We start from the raw sequence: 17918 nt of genomic DNA on the forward strand, positions 1-17918 counted from the left end.
GAATTAAGGCTGAGGTTAATGAATTACTTACTTTTCATTTGCTTTATAACTATGAATGAAGGTTACTTTTTCACTCAAAGGAATATTGCAGTGGAAGGACAAAATGCCTAATCTGAACATCCGGTTTTACCTCAAGCAATGTCAGGGCCCCTGAGTAGTCTCTACTGGCCAGATATTCCTCCAGCTTCGGAATCTTTCTCCCCTTTTTCTTCTTTTTATCCATCTGCAGCGTTTCCCCACCAACAGCAGGTTTTGCACGTGACAGCATCTGGTCAGAAAAGAAAGTACTGATACTCACTCCAGAAGGTTTTGACTTGAATATTAACACAAACCTTATAATGGTCTCTGACCAACTGTATAATTGAGATTACAGCCACCAGAGACAAACGAAAGCAGATAGAACAGCAAACATCTCCATGGTAAAGAACTTAGTTTTAAAATTAGCTTTGGCTCCCAACTTTACTCTCATATGTTTCACAGGACTCCATTTCTGCAGGTAATCAGCAACCAGGCTAACTTGATGTCAGATTGGGTTCTAAGTGACCATTCTTCCTTGCAGCATGATTAGTGAATTCCTGTGAATTACAGAGATGCCAGCCCCTGCTCTCACCCAAACAAACACTCAACTGTATTCTCCAGTGAAAATCAAATTAAGAATGGAACTCAGGATCCCTCATTACTTCCATTCCCCAGTGTCTACTTAAAAAATGAAAGTCTGAGATGTTCATTCTTTCACCATTTTGATTTAACAAAAATTGAGAATTGGATTATTACCTGAAGAGGAAAAATAAGGCAGGGAATTGTGACTTATCATGTTTCTCTTGCAGAGAATCAACATTAATGATGGGTTGAATAGCTCCTCTGTAATCCATTTCATGATTCTATGGAAAACTTTATCAGGAATCTTCTTGATTCCTGGTACGTTATCAATATCCTAGGAATCATCATTGACCAGAAGCAACTAGAACAGCCATATAAATATTGTGGCTACAAGAGCACATCAGAAGCTAAGCATTTCATGATGAGTAACACATTTCCAGTCTCCCCAGTGTTGATTTGTCATCTAAAGGCACAAGTAAAGAAAGTGATGGAATTCTCTCCACTTGCCAGGATGAGTGCTGTTCTGAAAGCACGCGATAATTCAGCACCATTCAGACAAAGCTGGCTTGATAAGCACCCCATTGCAGTGGCAGTACAGTGTACAGAAGTCACCAAGACTTCTTCAAATCACTTTTCAAATGCACAATTTCCATCTCCAGAAGAACAAGGGTGGCAGATAGATGGAGATACCACCACATGCAAGTTTCCGTCCAAGTCACATATCATCCTGACTTCAAATTATATTGCCATTCTTTCACTGTCACTGGGTCAAAACCCTGGATCTCCCTTCCTAGCAACACTGTGGATGTATCTACAACACATGGACTGCAGTTGTTCAAAGTGGCAATTCACTACCACTGCCACTACCTTCTCAAGAGCAACTAGGGATGAATATCAAAGACTGACCCAGCCAGGAATTCCACTGTCCTGTAAATCAACAAAACTATAACATTCTGGGTATTCATATGTTGAAGTGATATTTCTAAACCATCTCTAAAGACACAGTGTGCAAAAACAGGAAATAGCTAGGGTGGAAAATGTGGGTATCATAATATAGCAAAGCAAGTCTAAATTTCAGGGGTCTCATAGGAGTGTACAGACATTTGTCAACTATTGCACTTAGATACTGATCTGGATCTTGAGTTGCTGAACAAAGATTTCCCAAACTCATGCTGCTATGTATTTCTTTCAGGATACAATACATCTTGCACAGAAACATGCAATGCAGTATATCTTAAAGAAACTCTGACAGAGCAGAGTCAGAAGATAGGAAACATCTTTTGTTTTTAAAACAGCACTATCAGTAGATAAGTTTAAAGGTCCAGTCGTGTGAGTGAGTGAGTAACATAAGTTGTCAGGTGAGGTGAGGTGAGTAGATAGTTCAGCTGAGACAGTTTGGAAATGGGTAGTTGGTTCAGATGGAGGCAGTAGTTAGTTGGTAATCATGTCAGGTTACAGTCAGGAGGGGAAGTTAAACAGGTGTTGAACTAGGTTCAACCTATCTAATATTTCCTGGGTAACTATACAGGTAATATCAGGCTTTTATGGTACAATTGTAATTTGCCACATCTCTGCGGCAGGTGGAACTTGAACCTAGGTCTTCTGGCCCAGATGTAGGGGTAGTACCACTGTGCCACAAAACCTGCTTGTTTGTTCTCCCACGATACTCCATGCAATTGGCAAAACACCTTTACCTGCCCTAGTGTGCTATACAACTTATCCGAGAGCTAAAGGCAAGAATAACTTTAGAAATGTTTTAAATATTTCTTTGATGCATTTATTTTGAATTAAACATTTATCCAGCGACATTTAACAAAGGCACCGTACACTACATATTGTACTTCAGTTAAGCAATAACCATATTCCAAGTCGAGACTTTAAAAGGTCGGATATTCAGGATCTCATCCATGGACATAATCTTCTTCAGGGTCATGGTATCGTTTGTGACCAAGACACTGATTGAATGACTTTATAACGGGCCTTCCGGTTCCCTGAAAATCCCGCGACTGATGCCCGGCCTCAGATTTCCCCAAACCCACTCTCTCTTCGATGGAGAGTGCCTGGGCCTCTCTCAGCCGCCTCAGACCCTTCCCAGACCAGGCGCAGAGTTTTGAATGGCGGAGATCAGGGGCAGGAATTCACGGTTCAAACGGAGCTGCGGGTGCGGGGCGATCCCATGAACTCACCATTTTGTCGCTTCTTCCCGTTCCAAGAAACCTAACCGCCTGCTATTGCCGTGATGGCAACGAAGCCCCGCCTCCCCGCGGCTATCATAGCAACCGAATCCCGTCTCCCTCCGTGCTGTCATGGCAACAAAGGGTCACCACCCCAAATCCAGTGGTAGCTCCGCCTCCCTATGGTGTTATCATGGCAACAAGGGCCCGCCCCTCCAATACCTGTCACTGCGACAAAGCCCCGCCTCCCTATGGGGTTGTCGTGACAACAAGGGCCGGCACCTCGAAATCCTGTCGCAGCGGCAAAGCCTCGCCCCATGGGGTTGTCGTGGCATCAAAGGCCCGCCCCTCCAAATCCTGTCGCAGTGACACAGCCCAGCCACCGGATCATCCCGACACCTTAAGACATATGTAAATAGAACCTAGTAGTTAAATTAGAAATGCCTTTGGATTAGTTGTAACTCTCGAGAAAGTCAAACCCCAATGTTTATTTCCTCAGTACGCAAAAAAACTGTGGACTTGAGCTGCTTCAGTAACTCTATATACTAAAGATTTTTTTGTGAATAAAGTATAATTTTGCAAAAAGAACTTAGGCCCTGTAATGTTCTCAATGCATTTCACAACAGCATTATAACAGGAGGTAAGTACTGTATATAAATTAGCTTGAACAGACGTTTCGTCAGCATACTAGGAAACATCATCAGTGAATCTCCAGTGAAGCGCAGGTGCTATGTGACACCTCTCTATTTATAGGTCTTGGTTTCTTAAAGATGTCACTTCTGGTTTTTTTGAAGGTAAATAGGGTCAAAATCGATGTGTTTATTGATGGAGTTCTGGTTTGAATGCCATGCTTTAAAGAATTTGCGTGCATGTATTTGTTTCGCCTGTCCTAGAATGTGTGTGTTGACCCAGTCAAAGTAGTGTCCTTCTTAGTCTATATGTATGGAAACTAGTGATAGTGGGTCATGTCTTTTGGTGGCCAGTTGGTGTTCATGTATCTTGGAGGAAAGTGTCTTGCTAGTTTGTCCGATATTTTTTACAGTTCTTGCATGGTATCTTGTAAATGTTGTTAGTTTTGCTAGAGGTATGTAATGTATGTGGCTGTTTAAGTGTGTTTAAGGTCTGCAGGCTACCATGATGCCAAGGATCTGAGTAGTAGGGAAGTCGTTTATGATATGTCTTTGGTGTAAGGTAATGTGGCTATAGTTTTTGGTTGTGCTGTGTCTGCTTGTTTGGGTTTGTTTCTGAGGAATCGGCGTGTTGTGTTTATTGTTGTAGACAGGGGAACCTCGATTATCTGAACGTGATGTGTAGTCACTATTTCATTCCGATAATTGATTATTCGTTTAATTTCCTCTGAGGCTTGGAGTTTTTAAAGTCTGCTCCCCATTCAGGAGACTAGCAGTAGCACAAAGCACGCGAGCCCCCGCTCCCAACCCCATCCAACACTGCCCCTTGCTTGCCCCCACCCCCAACCCCGTCCAACACCGCCCTCCTACTTGCCCCCGTCCCCAACGCCGTCCAACACTGCCTCCACCTGCCCCCGCCTCCAATGTCATCCAACACAGCCCCCCACCTGCCCCCACCCCCAACACCGTCCACCACAGCCACCCGCCTGCCCCTGCCCCCCACCTGGCCCTAACCCCGTCCAACACTGCCCCCCCACTTGCACCCGCCCCAACGCCATCCAACACTGCCCCCACCTGCCCCCACCTCCAACGCCGTCCAACACTGCCCCCCTCCTGCCCCTGCCTCCAATGCCATTCAACACTGCCTCCCCACCTGCCCCCGCCCTCAATGCCATCCAACACTGCCCCCACTTGCCCCCGCCCCAACGCCGTCCAACACTGCCCCCCACCTGCCCCCCACCCCCAACGCCGTCCAACACTGCACCCACCTGCCCCCGCCCCCAATGCCATCCAACACTGCCCCCCACCTGCCCCCAACCCTGTCCAAACCGCCCCCAATTGACCCTGCCCCAACCCCATCCAACACCGTCCCCCACTTGCCCCTGTCCCCAACCCTATCCAACACAGCCCTGCCTGCCCCTACTCCCCAACCCCGTCCAACACTGCCCCCACCCAACCCCGCCCAACACCACCCCCTGCTTGCCCCTGTTCCTGCCCCATCCAACACAGCCCCCTGCCTGCCCCTACTCCCCAACCCAATCCAACACTGTCCCCACCCAACCCCACCAAACACCACCCCCGCTTGTCCCTGCCCCCAACCCCATCCAACACGGCTCCCTGCCTGCCCCTACTCCCCAACCCCGCCCAACATCACCCCCCCGCTTGCCCCTGCCCCAACCACATCCAACATCAACCCCGCCCAACACCACCCCCCACCTGCCCCTGCCCCCCAAACCTGTCCAACACTGCCTCCACACCCCTAAACCCCCCCCTGCCCCCCCCCAATCCCGTACACACCTACCCCCCTCTCCAGGGCACTGGACTGTACACCAACAACAAGACTGCTGGTGCTGCCTTCTTGGGGTAAGTCTCCAAATAGCACTCACACACTGACACAGCCACAGCTACACACACAACGTTTTACTGCAACATTTTGGCAGGTTCCACGTTTGCCCTGTACAGGACAATGTTGGAGAGATTATCTGGGGAAGGGGTGGGTTTAGGGTACACCCCTCGGTAGAACTCTAGGGAAAGTGTGGGGAGAGAGAGAGAGAGAGGGCGGGAAGTCAGTCATTTAGGGACGGTGCCTGTTTCATCACTATAAACAAAAGACGCAGTCACTGTTAGAAACACGTCTTGATGTAATGCTTCTATCGGGACCTCGAGATCTCCTTTGGATAATCCGATTTTTGGATAATTGGGATTTGGATAATCAAGGTTCCTCTGTAGATATTTTTCTTTTGCATTTTGTAGTTCTTGAGTGTTGCAGTGTGATGGAACTCATTAAAATAATGTCTTCATGCAGCTCCATTTGTGGATGTTAGGATGATCGCTTCTGAAGTTAAGTATTTGGCCCATGTGTGTTGTTTTTCAGTAGACACTGATTTGAAGCTTTCCATTAACTGTTTGTTTAACTGTCATGTCAAGGAATGGGAATCTGTTGCCATTCTCTTCCTCTCCTAAGAATTTTATGCCTGTCAGGATATTCTTGATGGTATTGTATGTTTCCTCTAATTTGTTCTGTTTTGTGATGACAAAGATGTCATTTACGTAGCGGACCCAAAGTTTGGGTTGGATAGACGGGAGGGCAGCTTATTCACCCACCTTGAGAAACCAAGTCCTATAAATGGAGAGGCCAGACATATCACCAGCACTTCATTAGAGTCTCTCACTGATGATGTTACAGAGTATGGTGACGAACTGTCTGAAAACAAAGCTTCAAGCTCAGTGAGCTAACTTATGTGCCTTTCATCAACCTTAGCTACAAATCTTCTCAAAAATTTATAACACAAGGTGTCATATTGAACCACAGAAGGAGATATTAGGTTAGATATTGGTCAAAAAGGTGGGTTTATTTAACGAGTGACTTGAAGGAGATGGAGTAGTGTAAACGCCAGAGTTTGGAGCAATTGACGGCATGGCTGCCATATGTTACTCTAACATAAGACTGGGGCCTCCTCTGAATATGTCCTCCGCAAACTTTATTCCAGGCACTGTTTTGGCTCCAGATTCTCTTATGTAACCATGCACTTACAGGTTGTGAGCCATTAGATTTAGATCACCTTGTCCCTTCCAGGCTGCTTTCTGTTCAATTTAGCCCTAATCCATCCGTGCCCTATGCTTTATCATCCTTTTCAACCTCTCCTTTGAAATGTTGGTCCAAGTGCCCCATGCCACTATTGGAAGAAGAGCAGTCCCTGCTGAGCAAATTGGACCTTTGCTCTCTGGAATTTAGAATAATCAGAGCAATCTAATTTAAATGTACAAAGCTCCAAAGTGGCTTCACAAAGTTAGCATGCTGAAAAGTTGTTAGCACTGGCTGGGGAATTTGGGGCATAGTCTCAGGATGATTACATAGGAATGAACATACATGTAAACATACAATCAGGAATAGACTATGTGGCACCTCATGCCTGCTCTACCATTCAACAAGATAATGGCTGATCTGATTATGGCCTCAACCTGCTTTCTTGACTTACACCTTTATCATTGGGCTGCCTTGTTTAGTCAAGAATCTATCTACCTCTGTCTTAAAAACATTTGATGACTGCTTTCTGGTGAAGAGAGTTCCATAGTCTCATAACCTCAGAGAAAGAAATTCTCTTAATCTCATTTAGAGTCACAGAGTCATAGAGATGTACAGCATGGTAACACACCCTTCAGCCCAACTCGTTCATGCTAACCACATATTCTAAATTAATCTAGACCCATTTGTCAGTACTTGCCCATATCCCTCTAAACAGTTCCTATTCAAATGTTATAATTGTACCAGACTTCTTCAATTCCTCTGGCAGCTCATTTCATGCATGCACCACCCTCTGCATGTAAAGGTTTCCCCTTAGGTCCCTTTTAAATCTTTGCCCACCCACCCTAAACCTATACCCTCTAGTTCTGGACCCCCCCCCCCCAATCCAAGGAAAAGACATTGTCTGCTTACCCTATCCATGACCCTCATGATTTTATAAATCTCTTAAAGTCACCCCTCTTTCTCTGACGCTCGAGGGAAAACAGTCCCAGCCTATTCCGCCTCTCCCTGTAGCTCAAACTCTCCAATCCAGGCAACATCCTTGTAAATCTTTTCTGAACACTTTCAAGTTTCATAACATTCTTCGTGTAAGAGGGAGACCCGAACTGCACACAATATTCCAAAAGTGGCCTAACCAATGTCCTGTACAACTGCAACATGACCTCCCAATTCCTGTACTCAATGCTCTGACCAATAAAGGAAAGCATGCCAAACATCATCTTCACTACCTTATCTACCTGCGACTCCACTTTCAAGGAACTATGAACCTGCACTCTAAGGTCTCTTACTTCAGCAACACTCCCCAGGACCTTAACTGGAAGATCCCTTATTTTTAAACTTGTTTTCCTCTTGTTATAGTCTTTCTTTACAAAGAGAAACATCAGAAGAGAGTCAGCATTGAAATATGAATGAAGGAGTGAATACAAGCCCAGAGCAAAGCATTAATGAATGACAAGAAAGAAAGATAAGTTATCAGTGTGTTCAAAATGATTCAAGAGAATGTATCAGCACTTAGCAAATCTCAAAGTGTTCGGTTGTTAATTTTCTTATTGTATTTCACAAATTAGAAGCCAATACTACAGAATTCTAAAGGAGTGCTACACTGTTAGAAGTATGTCTTTCAGACACGACCAGTATTTGCCTTCTCAGGTGACAATATTTCAAACAAGAGCAGGGGAGTTATCTCGTTGTGTTCTAGCAAAGGCGTCTCCATAGTGAACATAATGCAAAAATATTGTCTTGTCATTATCATTTTTATCATAATAACCCTGAACTGGGTAACCTGTCTAGGAATAAGGGACTGACAATTTAGGATGTGAAACTTGAAAGGGTTCAAAAAAGATTTACAAGAATGTTGCTAGAGTTGGAGGACTTGAGCTATAGGCAGAGGTTGAATAGGCTGTGGCTGATTTCCCTGGAGGATCGGTGGCTGAGGGATGACCTTATAAAGGTTTATAAAATCATGAGGGGCATGGATAGGATAAATAAACACAGTCTCTTCCCTGGGGTGGGGGAGTCCAGAACTAGGGGGCAGAGGTTTAAGTAAGAGGGGAAAGATATAAAAGAGACCTAAGGGGCAACCTTTTTACACAGAGGCTGGTACGTGTATGGAATAAGCTGCCAAAGGATGTGGTGGAGGCTAGTACATTTGCAATATTTAAAAGGCATCTGGATGAGTATATGAATAAAAAGGGTTTGGAGGGATATGGGCCGGGTGCTGGCAGGTGGGACTAGATTGGGTTGGGATATCTGGTTGGCATGGACTGAAGGGTCTGTTTCCATGTTGTACATCTCTATGACTCTTTGACTGAGATGATAAGGTATTTCTTCATTCAGGGGCTGATGATTCTTTGGAATTCTTTACTTAGAGGATTGTGGAGGCTCAGTTGTTATGTCCAAGACTGACAGAGATGGATTTCGATATAAAAGCATCAAGGGGACAACAGGAACAGTGCAGAAAAATGATAAGATCAGCCACGATGATCTTATTGAATCCCAGAGTGAGCTCAAAAGGCTGAAAAGTATCTTCGAACTCCTATTTTTTACATTATTATATTTGTGGGTGCTTGCTTTGTCCAAACCGACTGCTTTATTTCCTACATTATAACTGTGAGAATGTTTCAAAAGTGCTTCATTGGTCATAAAGTGCTTTGAGACACCTGATGGTCCTGAATGTGCTCCCTGAAATGCAAGTCCTTTTTTCCATTTTTTTCAGAATAATGCAGACAAACAACAGGAGTGAAATTGTAATTGGGCCTGGAGAGGAACAAGGTACAATATCATTTATTTATTGACTTTTAGTTGGTTTCTCGATCGAATTGTTCCATCTGTTGTTATCTGGTGTCCTGTTAATGACAGTTTGGAAAATCAATGGAACAAATTCATTTCTACATCTCAATGTAACCAGGAAACAGATGGCCAGCAGACTTTGGTAACTCTGGATAGATAGAAGTGGAAACATAATTTTGCTTGTAATTTCAGCAGTAGATCGATGTATCAAGTGATTAAATGTGCCACATATAATGTATGTGCTCTTCATTTACACAGCACATTCAATTTCAATCATGAATTCTTGACATTGACTTAGGTAACTCACTACACCATACGAATCTGAAAATTCCACACTCTCCAGCTCAAAGATTTTTTTCAGCTTTAACAGGGACTCAGGTTCAATCCCCACCTTGGACAACTGTCTGTATCGAGTTTGTACATTCTCTCCGTGTCTGTGTGGGCTTCCTCTGAGTGCTCTGGTTTCCTCCCACTATCCAAAGATGTGCAGGTCAGGTGAACTGGCCATACTAAATTGTCCATACTGTTTAGGTACATTAGTCAGGGGTAAATGTAGGGGAATAAGTCTGGGGTGGGTTGCTCTTCGGAGGGTCGGTGTGGACTTGTTGGGCCAAAGGGCAGACTTCCATACTGTAGGAAATCTAATCTAATCTTAAAAAAAAACAAAGCACATCTCTGACTTAAAGCATGGTTCCAACATTACAAGAAATGTTAGTTTGTCTGCATCAGGAACAGAAAGAGAACATTGTCGTCGCTTCCCGATCTTGATCGCTCTTGAGTGATTTGATTTGATTTATTATTATTACATATACCTAAGCACAGTGAAATGTTTTGTTTTGCATGCAGTACAGACAGATCATAACATACAAAGACGTACAAATCATAGGATGTTTAGACAGACCAAGGCACGCAAGGTTACAGCTGCACAGGAGGTGAACAAAAGAAAGGTCAACATGAGATTTGAAATTTGAGAGTTTCATTCAGCAGTCTAATAACAGCAGGGAAGAAGCTGTTCTTCAACTTGCTGGTATGTGTGTTTAAGGTTCTGTATCTTCTGCCTAACGGCTGAAGTTGGAAGAGAGTATTACTCAGATGGAAGGAGTCTTTGATGATATTGGCAGCCTCTCTGCGTGGCAGCAAGAAGTGTAGATGGAGTCCATGGATGGGAGGTTGGCTTACATGATGGTCTGGGCTGTGTGCACAACTGTTTGCAGTTTCTCATAGTCCTGGACAAAGCAGTTGCCATACCAGGCCATTTTGCACCCAGATAGAATGCTTTCTATGGTCCATCTGTAAAAGTTGGTGAGGGTCCTGACGGACATGCCAAATTTCCTAAGCCCCGTAAAGAAGAATAGGTGTTGTTGTGCCTTCTTGACCATTGCATCTACGTAGAGATTGAAGACAGATTGTTGGTTGCTGGGTGCACAATGAGTTTGTAGATAATCATTGGTTTAAGCTGACATCAGATTCAATATTCATCCTCTCCCCTCTCCCCGTAATAATTAAATAGCTTGTCATTACAGTTTTGCTAACATATTAAAGTGACTGGACAGCTCTAGTCTCCTGATGCAATTTGTTGTCAAACTTTGAAAGTTTGAAAGTATATTGACTTGTTGAAAGTGTTAGCCTCTGGCAAGTCTTGGTCCTTTAGTGTATCATTGTACGATACACTCACAATCTCTGTTAATTATTCAGACTTTCCAAGTCTCTGCTGTTCACTTGTTAAATTAAAATAAATCAGTAAAATAAATCAATCAATAAATAAACCTGCTCTTTTCACCACTATTGAAAAGTTCAACAATTGTTTGCTTATCTCACCCAATTGCTGATTGTTCACAGGCACACAGACAATTAGCTTATTTGACTTTAGCCTCTGACTCTGTCCTTACCTAATATCCCAAAGAGCACATCCCAGCAATGTCAGTGAATGACATTTAGAAGTTGATTGGAGTTGATCCTTCCTAACCCAATAGAGTCATAGACATGTATAGCATGGAACAGACCCTTTGGTCCAACTTGTCCAAGCCAATCAGATATCCCAACTCAATCTAGTCCCACCTGCCAGCACCCAGCCCATATCTCACCAAACCCTTTCTATTCATATACCCATCCAGATGTCTTTTAAATGTTACAATTGTACTAGCCTCCACCAATTCCTCTGGCAGCTCATTCCATACACGCACCACCCTCTGCTTGAAAATGTTGCCCCTTAGGTCATCTTTCCCCTCTCACCCTAAACCTATGCCCTCTACTTCTGGACTCCCCTACCCCAGGGAAAATACTTTGTCTAGTTACCCTATCCATGCCCCTCATGATTTTATAATCATTTTATATTTTTGTGTTAGCCAATCCCAATGTTCAAGTGCTTCTCCCTACCTTAGCCAGGAACAAGTGTTTTCCTCTAATTTCTTTCTTAGCTCAGCTTGTGCCTCCTTTGAGCTCAGCTTCTCCAATGAGACCCTGATCTCATTCCACCAGGCTTCTAACATCATCACAACATCTACATAGCAATAACCAAAGCCATACATTACACTGTCCCAGATTTTGCATTATAAATAACTTTAAAACTAACCACCCAAACCCATTTACCCCTGACTAATGCACCTAACCTACACATCCCCAAATACTATGGGCAATTTAGCATAGCCAATTCACCTAACCTGCACATCTTTGATTTGTGGAAGGAAACCAGTGCACCCGGAGGAAACCCACATAGACATGGGAAGAATATGCAAATTCCACACAGACAGTCGCCCAAGGTTGGAATCGAATCCAGGTCCCTGGTACTGTGAGGCAGCAGTGCTAACCATTGAGCCACTGTGCCATCCCCCACTGAGCTAGATGTGTGTTGGAAAGGCTGAAGCATCGTCTTTACCCACCAAGAGGCTACCAATTCCATCTCCCTTCTAGCCATAGTCTCAAACAGAATTAGCTAATTTGCAATGTTAGCACTTTACTAGACCCTCTTGACCAGCAAGACTCCCTGCTTCGACATCTTAATGCTGTGTAACTCCAAGCCCCGCCTATCTAGAATTCTTCGAAAATGTGATCAAGTTCTTATGTGTGAGAAAAGTTCAGCTGTTGTAGTTTACACGGATTTTAGCAAACCTTCCATATGGGAAACTGATTAAAGCACATAGAATTCAAGGAAATTTAGCAAGACGGATCAGAAACTGGCCTAGTAATAGGATGATATACATGAAAAAAAGAGGTGAATGTTAAGCAAGTTTGCAAATGACACCAAGATTGATAAGTTCAATAATTGTTTTCTGACCTCACCCAATTGCTTATTTTTCACAGGGGCACATAGAGAATGAGCTCTGACCCTGCCCTTACCCAATATCCCAACTGATTAGTGATTAATAATGAAGAAGATGATTGTAGGTTACAGGAAGATATAGATTGGTTGAGATGGGCAGATCAATGACAGATAGTACTTAATCCTGATAAGTGCAGGGTGATATACTTTGAATGAAGAAACAAGATGTGAGAGTATTTAATGAATGGCAGGATGCTTGGTAGCTTAGGGTAACATAAGCATTGTGGGATAATTATTCATAAATCCCTGAAGTCAGCAGAGCAGGTGAATAGGATAGTTAAGAAGGCATATGGGACACTTGCTTTCATCAGTTGTAGCATTAAGTATAAGAGCAAGGCGGCAATGTTGCTGTTGTAGACAGGGTTGGTCAGTTCTGCTCATCTCCCTACAGGTAGGATGTGATAGCACTAGAGGGGGTACAGAGGAGGTACAACAGGGTGTTGCCTGGGATGGAGCAATTGAGCTATAAGGCAAGACTAAACAGGCTTGGACTGTTTTCTGTAAAGCAGAGAAGGTGGCGTGGATGGGGGGGATATGATTGAAACGTATAAGATTATGAGGGTATGGACAGGGTGATTAGGGGGCAGCTGTTCCCCTTGCTTGAGGGATCCATCACAAGGGAGCACCTTGTAGGGTAAGAGGCAGGAGATTCAAAGGTGATTTGAGTAAAAATCGTTTCACTCAGAGGGTGGTGAGAATCTGAAATGCACTATCTGTGATGCTAGGAAAGGCTGGATACCTTACAACATTTAAAAAAGATTTGGATGAGCACTTGAAATATAACATTCAAGGATATGGGACAAATGCAGGAAATTGGGATTAGCGCACCTTTAGTGGTAGTTATTGTCATTGCAGACTTGAAGGGCCTTTTCTATATGACTATATGACTCTGCTTGTTGCTGAAGCCCTCCTTGATGCCTTTGTCATTTCTGAGATGATGTGGAGGAGCTGGTGTTAGACTGGGGTGGACAAAGTTAAAAATCACACAACACCAGGTTATAGTCCAACAGGTTTAATTGGAAGTACAAGCTTTCAGAGTGCTGCTCCTTCACCAGGTAGCTAGTCAACCTGATGAAGGAGCAGCGCTCCGAAAGCTTGTACTTCCAAACAAACCTGTTGGACTGTAACCTGGTATTGTGTGATTTTTAAATTTCTGAGATGGAAACAAGGCAATGATACCAAAATATTCTTCCACAGATTCTAAATGTATTCATGGGGGATATGGAAGTATTCATCACGTTGCTTGACTTGGAATCCTATACTCGTTCCACAATCACGTATAGAGACATTCCAGCAGAAGCCACTGAATGGAACGTAGGGTGTAAGAGCATTGACTGTCTATTTGGTCCCTCAAGCCTTCTTTATTATTCAAATAAATCATGGATGATCTCCTACCTCAATGCCACTTTCACATAATATCCCCCATTCTTTGACATCTTTAATATCTAGAAATCTATTGACCTCTGTGTTGACTATATTCAACGATGGAGCCTTCGTTTTCTGGGGTTGAGAATTCTATAGATTTACCACTCTCTAGGTGAAACAAAAATCTTCATCATCACCTCCAAGTTTCTCACCTTCTGGATTTTTCTCACTAAACCTAAGAATCAAATAGGTAGTCACAGTCCTTATGTTAAGAGATGAGTGAGGAAAAGTTACTGTCGGGAATGATTGATTAATAGAGGAAAACAGAGTATGAGAGTAAGCTTGCAAAGAACATACAGATCAATAGAAAAGCCTCTATAGATATGTTAAAGAAAATGATTAGTAAAGATTAATATAGGTCCCCCACAGTCAGAAACAGGGGAATTTATAATGGGGAAAAAGAGATGACAAGGCAATTAAATACATACTTTATTTCTGTCTTCACAAGAAAAGACACAAATAACATCATGAAGAAAATTTCATAGTCTAATAAGAAGGAGGAACAGCAATACATTAGTATTAGTAGGGAAATGGTATTCAGGAAACCAATGGATTAAAGGCAGATAAGTCCCTTGGGCCTGATTGTATTCATGCCAGAGTGTTGAAGCAAGTGGTCTAGAAATAGCAAATGTGCTAATGATCACTTTCCAAAATTCGACAGACTCTAGAATAGTTCCTATGGATTAGAAGGTAGTAAATGTAACCCAACTATTTAAGAAGGGAGAAAACAGTGAAATATGGACATCAGCAGTGGCAAAATTGCTAAAACCAATTATAAAAGATATAATAACAGAGGACTTAGAAGATAGTCAGAAGATTGGACAGAATCAGCATGGACTCACCTAGATGTGCTTGACAAATCTGCTCGAATTTGTGGAGGATGTAATGAGGGAAGTGGATGAGGATGAGCCAATTTATGGGATTTACTTCAATTCCCACAAGGCTTTCGATAAGGTCCCACATTAGAGATTAGTATGCAGAATTAAAGTGCATGAGTTTAATGGTCATGTACTGAAATAGATTCAGAACTTGTTGGCAGATGGGAAATGAAGAGTAGAAATAAATGGGTCTTTTTCCAAGTGGCAAACTGTAGCAAGTTGGCTACTGGGGATATCAGTGCTTAGATCCCAGCTATTCACAATGTACATTAATGATTTAGACAAGGAAGCTGTGTGTCATAATTCCAGATTTGCAGATGTCAGAAAGCTGGCTGGGAGGGTATGTTATAAGAAGGATGCAGAGAAAGTTCAGTACAATTTTAAGGAAGTGAGCAAATATATGGGAAATGTGGCACAGTGGCTCAGTGATTAGCACTGCTGCCTCACAGCACCAGGGACCCAGGTTCGATTCCACCTCAGATGACTTTGTGGAGTTAGCACAATCTCCCCATGTCTGCGTGGGTTTTCTCTGAGTGCTCGGGTTTTGTCCACAGTCCAAAGATGTGCAGGTTAGATGGATTGGCCATGCTAAATTGCCCACAGTACCCAAAGATGTGCAGATAAGGTAGGTTAGCCACGAGAAATGCAAGGTTACAGGGATGGGGCAGAGATTGTGTCTAGGCAGGATGATCTTCAGAGGGTTAGTATGGACATGATGGGCTAAATGCCCTGCTTCCACACTGTAGGGATTCTGTGATTGTAGATGCAGTATAATGTAAGTAAATGTGAGGAGTTGGTACAATGAGACTTGGATGTCCTTGTACACCAGTTGTTAAAAGCAAGCATGCAGGCAGTATAGAAGACAAATGTTGACCATCATAGTGAGAGGATTGAAGTACATGGGCAGGGATGTCTTGCTGCAACTGTACAGTGGGTTTATAAGACCACACCTGGAGTATTATGTACAATTTTGGTTTCTTTATCTGAGGAAGATGTTCTGACTATTGAGGAATGCCAAAGACTGATTCCTGGCACGGTGGGACTGATTTAAAGGAGAAATTGGATCATTTAGATCTATTCACTAGACTTAAGAAAAACAAGAGGGGAATCTCATGGAATCCTGTAAAATTTTAACAGGATGAGACAGCGTAGATAAAGAAAAAGATGATGACTAGAGAGTCCAGAACCAATTCTGGATTCAAATCCCAGGTTACTAGAGGGAATTTAAGTTTTGAAGTTCCTTGCCCGACAGCTTCAAAGCAGAGGGGAGAGGGCTGGTGTTTCACTCACACAGATCCCACCCCTGAGTTGAATGTAGAAATGGCTGGGATAACATCACGCTCCTGTTCGAATGCAACCTGTCTCCATTAAGCTGTTTAAAGTTCTGCTCCATATCTAAGATCACACAGTTGCCATCTGATCCGCCCGTATGTCTCAAAATTTATCAGATAGAATCGAGAAGCTGTGTCTGATCCCATTGTGCTCACGCCTGAAGTTCTCTGAAGTTGTGTGGTTTAAATACTGCACATTTCGATGAGTGGAGTTGACTGAGTTTGATCCTTACACTTGATGTTGCAGAACACCTTTCTTTGTGTGCTCTGTTATTCAATTGCTTCACTTTAATGTTCTTCTCACACCTCCTTTATGACTTTATAACTAGTTAGCTATTTCATTATTTACAACACCATAAATTGCAGAAGTGTTGCTTTTGCCCATTATAATCCATAATTTTATCCATGACACGTTTGCCATCTGTCCTTTTGTTTTTCTCAACAATCAATGAGATTACATGCTTTGTCAATATAATTTACTTTTCCAGCCCATCCTCTCTTAAAGCTTTTTTTTTCTGGAATCATGCCTCACTTAAAATACTGTCAGATCTCATGGGAACATAGGAATGTGAGGATGCTTTTCAGCCATCAGGCCTGCTCTGTCATTTAATACTATCATGGCTGAGTGAGCTCTTCAATGACTTTTATCTACCCTCTCACTGTGATGTTTCATAATCATAATCATAATCAAAGCTTTGTTAACCTTTATTTTAAATGAGAATTCTAAAGATTCACCACCCTCTGGGTAAAAGCACATCTCCTCACCTCAGTCTTAAATACCCCCCTTGACTTTAAGTTGTGTCTCCTGATTCTAGAACTCCCCATCTAGGAGATCCATCTACATTTATCTCATTAATTATTTTGGAGATTTCAATAAGATCCTTCAAATGTCTAGAGATTACAGGCCCAAGTTTACCCAAATTCTCTTCATAGGACCATCCTGTCAACCTGGGAACAAGTCTGACAAACCTTCATTGCGTTCCCTCTGTGGTAATAATATCTTTCCTGAGATAAGAAGACCAAAACTTCACACAGTTTCTCTAGCTGCGATCTAACTAAATTTCCATACAGTTCAAACAAAACTTCAGTACTCCTGTCCTCAAATCCTCTTGCATGCTAGCTTTCATTGACTTGTTGACAAGGACATCCAAGTCCCTTTTCACATCTACACTTTCCAACTTCTAGACCTCCAACCACTCACAGACCATTCTTCGGCCATGGGCATTTCTGACAAAGCCATATGTATCGACCCTTCCTCATTACTGAGAAAATAATGATGGGTCATCTTGTATTGAAAAACTGAATGGCTTGCTGACCAATTAGGATGGTACTAAATCAATCATATAGTGTAGACTAGACCAAATGTGGGCTCGACTGGGAAGAATTGGCTGATTCCTTCCCCGCACAGACATTCACAAAGCAGTTGAGCCATGCCACAAATATGACAATTTTCATGGTCTATATTTCACCAGATCACAAACATCCAGATTTATTCAATTGAGTTTTGAACTGCAAACCTTTAAGTTCCTAGTTCAGTACCATAACTACGCTGATCTTACACTAATCTAATGAAGCTACATGGATGGAACTGAGAAATAAGAAGGGGGTGATCACTTTGATGGGATTATATTATAAGCCCCTCAAAGGTCAGTGAGAAATGGAGGAGCAAATATGTAGGAAGATTGGAAATGGCTGTAAAAATAATAGGGTTGTAATAGTCAGGAGTTTTAACTTTCCAAATATAGAC

General features: G+C 42.7%; 1 protein-coding gene and 1 long non-coding RNA gene across 2 annotated transcripts in view; one reads left to right on the top strand and one right to left on the bottom strand.

The window, feature by feature from the left end:
- Window positions 1-2954, bottom strand: part of ift56 (intraflagellar transport 56) — a 97570-nt gene extending 94616 nt beyond the window's left edge. Inside the window, exons 1-2 of the mRNA XM_072588483.1 lie at window positions 2787-2954; window positions 131-268 (exon numbers count right to left, since the gene is read on the bottom strand). Coding sequence (XP_072444584.1) covers window positions 131-268; window positions 2787-2789 — 141 coding nt within the window. The 5' untranslated portion in view covers window positions 2790-2954. The remainder of the gene's footprint in view (window positions 1-130; window positions 269-2786) is intronic.
- Window positions 2955-3105: 151 nt separating this feature from the next.
- The window catches only part of LOC140489203 (uncharacterized), a 29571-nt gene continuing 14758 nt past the window's right edge, over window positions 3106-17918 (top strand). The window contains exons 1-2 of the long non-coding RNA XR_011963110.1: window positions 3106-3414; window positions 9145-9200. This is a non-coding gene — a long non-coding RNA (uncharacterized lncRNA). The remainder of the gene's footprint in view (window positions 3415-9144; window positions 9201-17918) is intronic.

This window comes from Chiloscyllium punctatum, chromosome 18 (genome assembly GCF_047496795.1).
Source record: "Chiloscyllium punctatum isolate Juve2018m chromosome 18, sChiPun1.3, whole genome shotgun sequence".
Taxonomy (NCBI): Eukaryota; Metazoa; Chordata; class Chondrichthyes; order Orectolobiformes; family Hemiscylliidae; genus Chiloscyllium; species Chiloscyllium punctatum.